Raw genomic sequence first — 12,490 nt, 5'->3', positions numbered from 1 at the left:
TTTTATTAGGGCTGTTAAGGCTGCCTCGTAGGCAGCAGTGCTTGCTCATTTAAATGCCCTAAACCACATCCTTCATGAAGCATCACCGATGGGGTCCAGCCTCAGACAAATCAGAATGCAGAAATTTATGATACAGAAACACAGTGAAGCAAAATATAACCAGCTTCTTGTAACCTGCACACCTATGTAGCTATACAGCTTACTAGTAGTGTTTTTCAAGTGGGAATCATTTACTTTCCAATTTTCCACATTACCTTTTTATTGTTTATCTAGTTTGGATTATCAACAAAATGCTTTGGATCACCTGGTTTCTTATGGAAATCTCTATAGTGGCAGGCTTTTTAAAAAACTGTTACACATATTGTTAACAATAATCAGAATTTTTAAATGGTATGTGGATCCAGTTCCTACCGAGGCAGTGGGGAGGGTGCCTAGTTCCTTTAGGCAGTTAAGGTCTGCAAAACCCACTCATAAGGAAAACCCTCTGACAAGCTGCTCCTTGCTCTAAGGAGCTCTCCTCTCCTCCATGATCCCTCTTGAGTGAGCTGGCCGCGGGTGATGACCATGTCCCCTCACAGGCACCATTTGCTGGGCTAAACAAGCATGTCTTTCCTCCTCTCTTCTTGTAAAACTGGCATTTCTTCCCCTGATTGCCCTCCCAGCCCCTTGCTGCACCAGTTACACGTGGCGCACGGGTGGGAAGACCCATGCCTGGTATTCCTGGGGAGCTCCCACCCATCCCACCACCCTTCCCTGCCAGGAACCTGGCCTAACACGCTCTGCTGTCATGCTTGCTTCCTATATATTCAGATTGCCTCTGTTCTCCCCAGTTTCAAGACAGCCATCAGCCCCAGGTCTGTGACATTTACAGGCGCAAGCTCAGACACCTGGTCTAGCGTGTAGCCTGAGATGTGGCGCTCTTAGTCTTCCCATCAAAGTTGTTCCACTGCCCTGAGGGATTTGATGTCGATGGTGCTTCAACTGCTCATCTCAGAAATTTCAGGGCTTCAATGCAGTATGTCTATGGGACTTTGCTACAGAATATTTGGGTGTATAAAGCATTGAGGTCCTTCAAGAGAAGACAGCAACTGAAAGGAGTTTAAGTGGCAGGTACATGCTGGACTTAGGGAGCCTAGTTGATTTAGAATTTGAACTCTTCTGATGTATCTTTGCTATATACCATGACAAGCCTATGAAGGAGTTAGTAATTCCTGTACTAAGGGAATACTTTCTGTGTTGCACCACGGGCTGATTAATGGAGGATTTAAAAGAAATGCTGAATAATATCCAGATCTTCAAGTATATTTAGGTGCTCTGTTCCCATGGGCAAATAGAAGACAGACTGCCAGTATGACATGACAGGAGACACTGTAATGGTATGACATTATGCAATTAAGGCTGTAACAAAATGCATATGCATGTGGGAGGATGAGTTAAGGTTGCCCAGGCAATCTTATTTCTGGCATTTCCTATATTTTCTGCATTTGACTTTGCAACCTACACATTCACTCATCATAATTTTTTGTTGTAGTATGTAGGCATGACTTGAATTCACATCCTTCTTGCTAAAGAAGTTGCATTAGAAAAGTAAAGCTTTCAGTATCTTTCCACTTCAGAACAAGATCAGCTCAAGCCATGTTCAACGAGGGCTTGTTCCGTCCTGGGTGACCCCCATGAGGAGGGTGGGACACGTGCACCCAGGGCCTCCCACCAGCAGAGCTGCGGGGCCAGTCGCTGCCCGCCCGGAGGTGACAGCTGACATCTGGAGCGGTGGTAACGGAAACGCTGCCTTCCCTGTCTGTAGCTTCAGGGATGCGACTTCCATGTGGTGACTCCACGAAGTTAAAGAATCTGCGGAGGTTAGGCGTGCAGATGGTATATGCAAAAAGCTCTTCGTCTGCTTAGCAACTGAGAGCAGCTGTACCAGCCCCAGCGCTCCTCTGCCACTGTAAGCATCGTCCTACGGTTTGCCTGGCACAGCAGGACCTGTCAGTGACCTCTCCTAACGTAACCCAGGCGTTAGCCCCTTGACAAACTGTTGTAACACAAGATGAGATTTAGAGAGGCTGGCAATGGCACTTTAATGCCACAGTTTTTAGAGGGCTTAATATAGATCTCGAGGCATTCCTAAAATGGAAAACAAAAATTCCACTAAGCGCTCTCATATACCTTTTTGAATGAAGCATTAGAGCTTGTATTAACTCAAGAGCTTCTGTCACCAGGGCTTTTTTCCATCAAACTGGCATTCTGCATGCAGAACGACTGCTTGTACTGTGGGGGCACAAACCAGCAGAGAAAAATTACTGGCAGCAGATGGGCAGCCCTGAATGGAAAAGAAAACCCTGAGCTTTCCACTTCTTGGATGAGAGTTTGGGAGCGTTACATAAGGAGGAAATGGGGAAAAAAAAATGCAAGCTTAAGAGAAGATAAAATCTGATTAAAATGCAGACTAATATAATTGCAGAACATTACTCAGGCTTTCTTGTGGAGAGAGAAAAATGTCTGCTATTGTGCTGCTATAGAAACCACGTACAGTCTGTGGGTAGGTGAGGGTGCACGGAGCGTGTCCCTCCCTCCCTGCCTCCCTTCTCTGCCCTCAATGAAGATCCTATCTTGCTCAGTACGCTTGGCCTTCGCCGGCCAGGAGATCTCCCCCAGTACAGAGAGAAGTTGTTTTCCTGTTTACGTAGTTTCTTTTAATATCTCTGTTTCCTCGCTCTTTTGTTCTGCTCTTGGAAGGTGATGCAGGGCTGTGCCAGGAGAGGGGTGAACTCTGCTCTTCTCGGGCTTTTCACAGGGGCTTGGGTCTATATGTTGGGAGCACGGGACATACGTACTGTGCCATGAACAGAGAGCTTTCTTGTATTTACTCCTATAAAGCCAAAGAGAGAATTCACGGTGCTTTGGAAAGTTAATACTTATGTGGAACGAGCAGACGTTGTCTGTGTTTCTGAACGCCGTGTCCACACCACTTGTTTCTCTGAAGTCGCGCGTTAGAAGTTAATTACCAAAGCGCTAGATAACAAAATAAGGTTCATTCCCTGGCTGCCGATGGAAGTGTCTCTATGGAAGGTGTAAGCTGCATGCAAGCTTACCCTCTGAACAGTGGCACAAAATAAACTATAGAAATGTGTCGTGGAAGTGTGTATTCACACCGGCTCTGAGCCATGACCATCTGGGCTAAGACCTTGTCTCTGACACCAGTCACTTCTGCATAACTGAGAGGAAGACATAAGAAATTTTGTATTAAAATGACTGAGAGAGGAGGAAGCCTGTCCACACCATGTTAGAGTTCTTTCTGGTTCATAATACTTAGGTTCAAAATTTGAGGTGATTAATTTACTGCTGCTTATGAATTTTATGCTGGCATAAAGTATTGTAAAACTGCATTTCTCATAATTTATAAATCTACGCTCCTTCTTGGTATAGTGATAATTTTAATTTTTGTCCCAGTGCCTTCCTACAACAATTGACTCAGTGGGTCAATTATGTACTTTACAACAACATATTTTGTATCTCAGTTTTTCCAGAAGGTCTACCTTTCCATCTGGCTGATTGTTTTGCTTTTGGTGTTCTGAGACAGAGGGAGAAGATCTCATTCTCAGGTTATTGTAGCACTTTCATCCAGTCCCTAATTAATCATCTCCTTCATAAAACTGGTTTATTGCAGTGTCATCTCATTTTTGTCACCCTATCCCACTTCCTTTTTTCTACCATACGCCTTTACATGTTGGAGACACCACTGCTGCACACATTGCTATATGTTAGGCCTAAATATTTATTTATGTAATGGTTTTAGAATATTGTCTGCAGGCCTCTAGAAGGGATTTCTTGATCATCCAATCTCATTGCCACCGCAGTCAACCACGCCATGTAATCCCTTCTATAAACTCCTCCAGCTCCATTTGATAGATGTCAGACTTGATTTTGCTCCAGCCACTCTTGCTAGAGGGCTGTTCCAATGTTTTGCTACTGCGACTGCAGAGATGAGCTTATCCCGCTTGTTCTCATGCTGATGTTGGCCTTTAGTTTTAACCAAACTTTCCTGGCTCCTCCTTTTCCCAAACCCCACTTTCCTTGTTTTGCCAAACTGAATACACCGAGTGTTTTTATCCTCCTCTGAAATGGGCTGTCCAGTCCCCGATCATCACAGGGAGTTTTGTCCATGCTTGTGCCACTTTGATTTACTCTTGACTGGCTGAGAGAATCATGCATCGTACTTGTCCTGGTTTCAGCTGAGAGGATTGATTTTTCTTCATAGTAGCTAGTGTGGGGATATGTTTTGGATTTGTGCTGGAGACAGCATTGATAATATAGAGATGTTTTTGTTCTATGGACCTGTTGTTGAGCAGTGTTTACGTGGGGCCAAGGCCTTTTCTGCTCCTCGCACCGCCCTGCCAGCGGGACGGCTGGGGGTGCACAAGGAGTTGGGAGGGGACACAGACAGGACAGGTGACCCAAACTGACCAAAGGGATATTCCATAGCATATGACGTCATGCTCAGCATAAAAGGGGGCTAGCCGGGGAGGGGCAGTAGCAGCTCCAGGACGCGTGGCTCGGGGACAGTCCAGTTTCAGGACAGGTCTGAGCGTGCGGTCTGAGTTGTATGGTCCTCGGGTGAGAAACCGCATTCTGTATCACCAGTTTCGTATACTCTGTTAAGTACTGTTTTGTTTTGTTTTGTCTTCCCCTCTCCCTTTGCTATCCTAGTAAACTGTCCTTATACCAACCCACCAGGTCTTGTCTTTTCCTTCCCATTCTCCTCCCCATCCCACTGGGGGGGGGGGGGGCGGGAGTGAACGAGCGGCTGCGCGGTGCTCAGCTGCTGGCTGGGGTAAAACCACGACAGTACTGCAGATCTCTTCTGAAATTGCTTATCTGACATAACTGGGTTTATGTTTCCCTTTTTACACAGCTCCTACTCATCTTGTGATTAACTAGTCTTTCTTTTCCAAGTTCTGATCTCATAGTCAATGGAAGAAATTTTTTGTGATTAATCTCCGCATGTCATTAGTATTATCAAATTGTGTTCTATTTTCATTAATCCAGTTCTAGGAGGCATGCAGTTTCTCCAATATACTGTTCCCACCTCTGTTTGAACTGGTGATGTCTCCTAGCTCTGCCAACAGCAGAATTCATTAGCATGCTTGTGTTCTTGATGACACCACTATAATGAAAATATGAAGGACGACAGGACCCTTGATGAATCCCACAGAGCAGCTTTCCTTCAGTCTGATGCTCCCCATATAATCCACCCCTCTGTCATTGTCTCCTGATCCCTGCATTCTTCTGCTTAAACGGTTGTTTCCTGCCTGGACAGTATCAGGTATTATTGACCACAAACAGATTACATCTACCACATTTCCCTTCTATGAGGAAAAGGGAAACAAAGTTGTATCAGGGAAAGATGTCATGCTGAAGGAACATTTCATGTAATCCCATGCTTGATTTTATCCCCTTTATTCCGGTATATTTATATATTCTTTCCTTCAAAATTTGTCCAAATTATTGTGAATTATTTACTTCTCTTTACTTAATGCAAGTATTCCAGAATGATTTCAGTGCTCCACTAAAACTTCTTGCTCCTTCCACCCTCATCTTCACCCACTTGGCCTGCCTGCACTCTGGACGAGATCATTTGTTTTCCCCCACAGCAGTAATTATCCATGACTTTCTTCCCGTTACTCATCCTCCATCTTTCACGTAATCATCTTTATTAAAAATGGAAGCAAAATGCTTGTTGGCTTTGGAAATATTGCCAGACTTCCTTCAACCTGTATGCCCCTCTCACTGCATGACAGCCCTGCTTCTTTTTCCCTGGTTGAAGTAGCTGCTTCTAGCTGCCATTATTTATCTTCTGTGTGTCCTCATCTTGAAGACAAAACTTTTAGGAGACTGATCTTCCTCACTGCTACCTGTGGGTTTTCTGTTTCCAGTGACCTTCGTTACCAAGCTGCCAGGAGATCTCCCATGAAACCCTTCCCCTTTGCGTAAGATTGTCCAGATCATTTCTGCTGCTCTGGTGTAAAGAAATCCAGTCTTTCCTTTATATTCAAGTCTTTGAGTCCTTTAGCCTTGCTGATTTTTTCCTAATTAGATCTCTTACTCTTTCCCCTTTTGACTTAGGATGCCTTTTTATAAACCTATGTTTTATTTTACTCATCTATTTATTTTAAACTGCATCTCTCAAACGATTTTTCCCCGTGACCTTAGTAGCCTTACAATATACTCGCAAAGCTAAAGCACCATCACCTCTTGGGCTGGCGGCTGGCAGAGAGCCGTTCCTGTACTGTACCCAGCGCCCTCAGCCCCAGGCACCACGCACAGCGCCTGCTCTCACCCTTACATCTAGGCAAGCAGCAATGTGTTTCACTATATTCCAGATGATAACTTTTTTGATACGCAAACGTAGCTTTGCAGCTCATAGAAAGTTCTGCACAACGGCGTGTTTGCTGCGATGGTGACCGTCTTTGGCCAACGTCGCCGTCAGGCTCCCAGTCCTACCCCCGGCTCTCTTTGGACACCTTCCCTGCTGTGGTTTGGAGCCAAACACTTCGGGTCTATTCCTTCTTTTTGCATAATTAGCATTCGGCGTTATCCGTTGGCCTTCACTACGAGGTCTGTCTTTCCTGGGTGCAGGAGAGTGATTTTATCCTGCTCTGTCACCTCTCTCCTAACAAGCTGTTCCACGCGTGGGCAGGTTTTATTCCTCCGTTCCGCTGCTCAGGCTCCTTGCTTATGCCGGCAAGGGTTTCGAGTGCTGTACATCCACCGCTCCCCGCTCCCAGGCCGGGCCGGCCCTCTGCTTCCCACCCACCTCATCGATATTTCTCCTCCCTTGCCATCACCTTCTGTTGTTTCTTTAACCATTATCATATCCGTGGTTTACTCCATTTTCCTCCTATTTCTGTGTATTACAACCAAACCGCGGGGGCACAGACCTCCCCCCGCCTCCATCCCTTGGTTTCAATTCTTTCCTCCGCAGTTGCATTCTGATTTCAGTGGGCTCCTGCTCTGGGCGGTGATTCCTGGGCGCTAGCGCCGGGCAGGGCTGGGAGGGAAGGGCAAGCTTTCCGCAGGAGGTGTGCGGCTGTGCGGCTGCGGGTGCGCACCGGAACGACACCTGCCCCTACGCGGAAGCAGGGCGGAGGCACCCCCGGCAGGGTGAACACCAGACGGATGACTGAGCCTTTGCACCACGCGATGCACGTTTGAGTCAACCTGGCGGGGTTCTGTGACGTAACCCCCGAAACGCCTCATTTCTGACGACCTTCACCCCCCCCGCAGGCTCCTCCCGGGCCCGCGGAGCCGCTCGGCTCTGCCCGGCGGGGCGGGGCTTAGGGCGGGGCGTAGCGGCGGCTGGGCGCGCTGAGTGGTCGCCGGGAGCGGGGGCGGGGCTTGGGGCGGGGGCGGGGGCGAGAAAAGCGGCGGGGGAGCAGCGGCGGCGGCGGTGGGTACGGTGTGCGGCGGAGCGGCGATGCGCCTGACGCAGAGCATGTGCACCATCGCCGAGTGCGCGCCCGGCGGGGAGGGCTGCCCCGCCGCCCGGCCCCGCCTCGTCAAGATCGCGGTGGTGGGGGGCAGCGGCGTGGGCAAGACAGGTGAGGGGAGGGGGGGTGGCGGCTGTGCGGGGCGGCTGTGCGGGGCTGTGCGGGGCGGCGGAGCGCGGCTAACGGTTGCCTGTGTGTGCCTGCCCGCAGCGCTGGTGGTGCGGTTCCTCACCCGGCGGTTCATCGGCGACTACGAGAGGAACGCAGGTAGGCGAGCGGCGGCGCGGCTTGGTGCCCGCCGGGCTGCGAGACCGGTCTCTCCGCGGGCGGGCGGGGCGGTGGGGCGGCTACCGCCGGGTGGGGGCGGCGGGAAGGGAAGAGCGGGGCCTCGGCCCCTGCCCCGCCGGCGGCTTTCTGCCCTGGAGCCGCCCGGGCTGCAGAGCCGGGGTGTGCAATAACCGCGCACACCCCAGCCCTGAGCCAGCTCCCAACTGTAAAAGGAAGAACTTAAACACCTGGGGCTATAGGCGCATCTAACGGGTGTGGTTACCAAATCGTGTGTGTGTCGTGTCCCCCCCCGTCCCCGAGGTGTGAGAAGGCCGGCAGCTCCGGCAGCCCTCGGGGAGGTGCGTACCGCTCACGGCAAGCGCGGTCACGGCTGCGCCAGCGCCGCCTCGCTCTTCTCCAGCACAATTTACTTTCCAGGCGGAAAGTGTCCCTCTTTGAATAACTCTTTTAGCTTTAAAAAAAACCAAAAACCCACCAAAACGCCTCATTCTGTAAACTTAGTATTACGTTTTCCTTTGCAAAATGAATGCCAGCAGCTAAATGATCTAGACCTTAATGGGGAAGATGGGGAGAGGCGATGTTAAATGCTTGCTTGAGTGTAGTGCAGTGGGGAGTCTAAACTAACGTGAATGTAAAATATACAGCATTCTCTTGAGGCAGTGATTTGAAAAGGCCGAACAAGTGCAAAAAACCAACAAATAGGTCAGCTAGCAGAGAGCTTGTGAGAAAAATGATTTGTTAAAGTGCAGAAATACCAAATCAGAAGCAAACTGTTCTGTAACAGCTGGTTATTTTTGCATGCTGGTTATTTTGCGTGCTATCTAAGCCAAGACAGCCTTTAAGAAGTGATTGAGTTCCAGGTTGCACAGTATTAAATGCCAAGTTTCAAAACAAGTCAGTGCAAGATTAAATCTCAGGCATCTAGTAGAGCCATAAACTTATGGGTTGTTACACACAAAAACCCCTTATAATACTGGTCCCTCACTTCATAAACAGCGATACAACTTTCTTTGCACAACTAATGGGCAGCAGAAGTGATGTTTGCGTGTGGAGTGGTGGCTGTACTTGTGAACCTGTTGGTGTTCTTGTCAGGTAATCTCTACAGCAGGCACATCCAGATAGATGGAGAGATGTTGGCTATTCAAGTGCAAGATACTCCAGGCGTTCAGGTGAGCTAGATGCAGCTGTGCAGTTTGCCAAAGCAGCTCTAAATGTGTCTGCGCATGTGTGCCTCTGTGTGCAGCATCTTCTTATGGTCCATTTCAGAGCTTGGTGTTCTGTGTGGATGGCTGGTGACTTCTGTTATAACCAGTGAAGCCAAATGTGTTGCGTGCCTGTAGTATGCTGGTAGCAAAAGAAAAAAACCTCACTGTTTTAGTGAATCATTTGTATATTGGAGGCCCATTACTTTTGAGTGGCTGAATTACTTAAGTGTCTTGTTCCTTTATACTGGGAACACCAGGCACAAACCCAGAAACAATTCTGGGCAAATAAGGTACATGTGGAAGAAAATGTCATGACCAGTGCCCAACAAGCTTCAACAAATGTGTATGATAAAAAGTGAAGTCTGCTATAGTGTGGCTGTGCTCATTAGTGTGTCACAAGTTAAAGTTTTGAATGTATAGACCTGAGTAATGCTGGATTGTTGCCTTTTTGAACTGGGCAATGCTCCAGGTCCAAATGCTTCCAGCTCATATCTTTGCTTCCCCAGACTTACTGTCTAGCCAGTTAATTTCCCATTCTGTGGAACTACAAAGTCTTTCTCTGCATGCAGAACTACTCAGGTCAATTTTCCATTGGAGTAGAGCAAGCTCCAGTGTTCAATTCCACCTTTTTGCAGCTGAATCAACATCTGAATTTATTTACCATGCTCAGATTAAGTTTGTACTTACAATGTGTAACGCAAATATCTACGTCTGAAGCTGTAAAATGCTGTTTGGCTTTACAGACTCTTAAAGGCAGGTTCCTTTAATCTTTTATGACTTCAGCTGTCTAATGTGAGACCATTCATCTTTCAGATCCACGAACACAGTCTGGATTGTAATGAGCAGCTGAACAGATGCATTCGCTGGGCAGATGCCCTGGTGATTGTCTTCTCCATCACAGATTATAAGAGCTATGAACTACTCAGTCACCTTTACCATCATGTCCGACAGTTGCATCCAGGAAATGCAGTCCCTGTTGTCATCGTAGCAAACAAAGCTGATCTCTTGCATATCAAAGAGGTGGAGCCTCAGCATGGACTTCAGCTGGCCAACATGCTGGGCTGTACTTTCTATGAAGTATCTGTCAGTGAAAACTATAATGATGTCTTCAATGCCTTCCATCTCCTCTGTAAAGAAGTCAGTAAACAGCAAACAACCAGCACCCCTGAGAGGAGGAGAACCTCTCTTATTCCACGGCCGAAATCGCCCAACATGCAGGATCTGAAGAGAAGGTTTAAGCAAGCTTTGTCTGCCAAAGTGAGGACTGTCACTTCTGTTTGACAGCAGAGCCGTCCCAATGTTTAGCCTGAGGTTGAAACCTGGGGTGTTTAACACTGGCACATCTAGAGTCTGAGGCATTGTGAAAGAAGGATGGTTCAGGTAGCATTTTGCATGGCTGTAGAAACAAGCAGTTGCTTAAAAAAGGAAAAGAAAACAAAAACCAAAACAAGCCAAAAACTCTTGAAATGGTTCTAGGATGTGACTTGTACAACAAGGATTTTCATTTGGAAAAGGAACTTTCCAGTAAATGAAACAAGCCTTCAGTTTGCCTTTTCTCCAATGGGACAGATTTGACTAACACTTTTGCAGAAACAACCTTTTAGCTGTAACTCTTAACTTCTCATACTTGAGCAGGGAAACACCTTGAACTATTCTGAACTTCACTGTTCAGAGCTAACCACTTGAGTCTTATTTTCACTTGGATGAAGGACAGCATGATCTATCTGTTTAATTTTATTGCACAGTAGAACTGTTGATTTCCTATGTATTTCAAAATGAGTAAGTGAACATGAAACTGTTTTGTAAAAATAAGTGTAAAGTAAGTGGACATGACTGAGCATCAAGACTGTAAACAATGGTCCTTTATTTTTTTTACTGCTATGTTATTGCAACAACTTGACCAGATTCTTTGTATGCGAAACTAGTGTCTGCAGGGTGTAAGCATATCTAATTACAAATAACTTGTGGGTTTTTTACTGTCTGAAAAAAATACAGTCCAGACTAAATGATCCAACATGGAGCTTTTGAGGAATGAGCCTGGAGTTGGAGTGATAGTCCATTAGAGCTGTTGGTCTAAGACACTTCTCTGTGCATAGGTGCAGAAAGCATGTGGCTGCGATTCAGCTTGGCGTGAAGCACGGCTGGCTCCAGGCGATGAAGCTGCTGGTTTGTTCTGAGCTGAGCCAGTCCCACTTCATCCTTAAACGCAGGTGGCAGGTTTATAATGTATATAACTTTTTTTTTTACATTGAGCTAATGGAGTTCACAGGCTAAAGGCCTTATACACATGCACTTTAAAAAGCCAGTTGTGCTTTTGTTTAAACTGTAACTTATTTATTTTGTGTACAGTTACTCCTTGTAGGGAGTGGACTCTTCATTCTTACTGCCTGGATCAACATTAAATTTTTGAGTTGCATGTTTTCTTGTGTGTTCTTTGTGGGTGAGCAACAATGGCAATAACTAGTGAATGTTGAGACAAAGTAGTAGTTTTCTCAAGGTAGTTAACATACATTACAGAAACAGTCAGAGGGCCTTTCCTGCCTATACTGTTGCTTTATTAGCATAAACCACAGGGGGGGAGCTCTCACAACTGCTTTACAACTTCCTTTTAAGAAATTCCTTTAAGGGAGAAACTGAATAAGGTGGGGACCTTTCAAATTAAAATAGGATTCTTCATTTCCCCTTGTCAAAAAAAACTCCACTGAGAAAGGAATGGTGTGAGGTAGGTCAAAATCTGTAACACTGAGTCTTTTAAGTGACTGCGACTTTCTTCCTTAAAAAAAAAAAAAAAAAAGAAGCTTTATGTATTGAGCTGTATCACAATGAAGAACTCTATCAAATTAGAAGTTTTAACTATTTTATTCATATTTAAAGTAGCTTTATTGGGAGCCCTCCTGAGGAGGATGTTTGTGCTGGGACTTTGGTGACTGCTGTGCAGGTTCACCTGCTCAGCCTGTGTCCTGGTTCTGGCAAGGATAGAGTTAATTTCACAAGGAGCCAGGACAGGTGAGTGGAGCTGGTCGGGGGTTATTCCATACGATGTGATGTCATGCTCACCATAAAGCGGGGCTAGTCAGGCAGGGGCAGGCTCGGCGTGGCTCCGGGAAGGGCTGAGTGTCTGGTCGGTCAGTCGTCGGATCGGTAAATTGGTAAATCGTTCTCTGTTATCACCCATTGTTACTATCTGTTATCAGCACTGTTGTTGATTGTTTTCCTTCTCCCTTGCTGTCCCAGTAACCTGCCCTTATCCCAGCCCTCGAGGCTTTGCCGTTGTTTTTCCGTTCTCCTCCCCATCCTGCTGGTGCACATGGTGCTCAGCTGCCGGCTGGGCCTAAACCACATCAGTCTGCAGCTGTAATATTGGGTGTAGGGAAACCATGACACGGTCCTGATGATGGTGATCTTTTTGACCATGAGCTACTAGCCAAGTGACTTAGGACTTGCAAACAAAACAACTTACTACAAAATACTGCTGAGCTTATTAATGTAGTAGTAAAGCCATTTGCC

At 46.8% G+C, this 12,490-nt stretch overlaps 1 protein-coding gene across 1 annotated transcript; it reads left to right on the top strand.

Annotated features, from left to right (window-relative positions):
• The first annotated feature begins 7,437 nt into the window (after positions 1 to 7,437).
• RASL11B (RAS like family 11 member B) lies at positions 7,438 to 11,399 on the top strand. The gene is made up of 4 exons (XM_075752171.1): positions 7,438 to 7,601; positions 7,701 to 7,757; positions 8,871 to 8,947; positions 9,797 to 11,399. Exons 1-4 carry the CDS (start codon positions 7,478 to 7,480, stop codon positions 10,262 to 10,264), a joined length of 726 nt encoding a protein of 241 aa, XP_075608286.1. The 5' UTR covers positions 7,438 to 7,477; the 3' UTR covers positions 10,265 to 11,399.
• The last annotated feature ends 1,091 nt before the right edge of the window (positions 11,400 to 12,490 follow it).

Source organism: Balearica regulorum, chromosome 4, assembly GCF_011004875.1.
Source record: "Balearica regulorum gibbericeps isolate bBalReg1 chromosome 4, bBalReg1.pri, whole genome shotgun sequence".
Classification (NCBI taxonomy): Eukaryota; Metazoa; Chordata; class Aves; order Gruiformes; family Gruidae; genus Balearica; species Balearica regulorum.
The sequence above is the reverse complement of the archived record's forward strand: the minus strand, read 5'-3'. Positions and strand labels throughout refer to the sequence as shown.

Bases quoted from the DNA above. Each gene is read 5' to 3' on its own strand.
- RASL11B (XM_075752171.1), top strand. From the start codon at position 7,478: ATGCGCCTGACGCAGAGCATGTGCACCATCGCCGAGTGCGCGCCCGGC. The intron at 7,602-7,700 runs GTGAGGGGAGGG...GCCTGCCCGCAG, and splicing joins CAGCGGCGTGGGCAAGACAG to CGCTGGTGGTGCGGTTCCTC. The intron at 7,758-8,870 runs GTAGGCGAGCGG...TGTTCTTGTCAG, and splicing joins CGACTACGAGAGGAACGCAG to GTAATCTCTACAGCAGGCAC.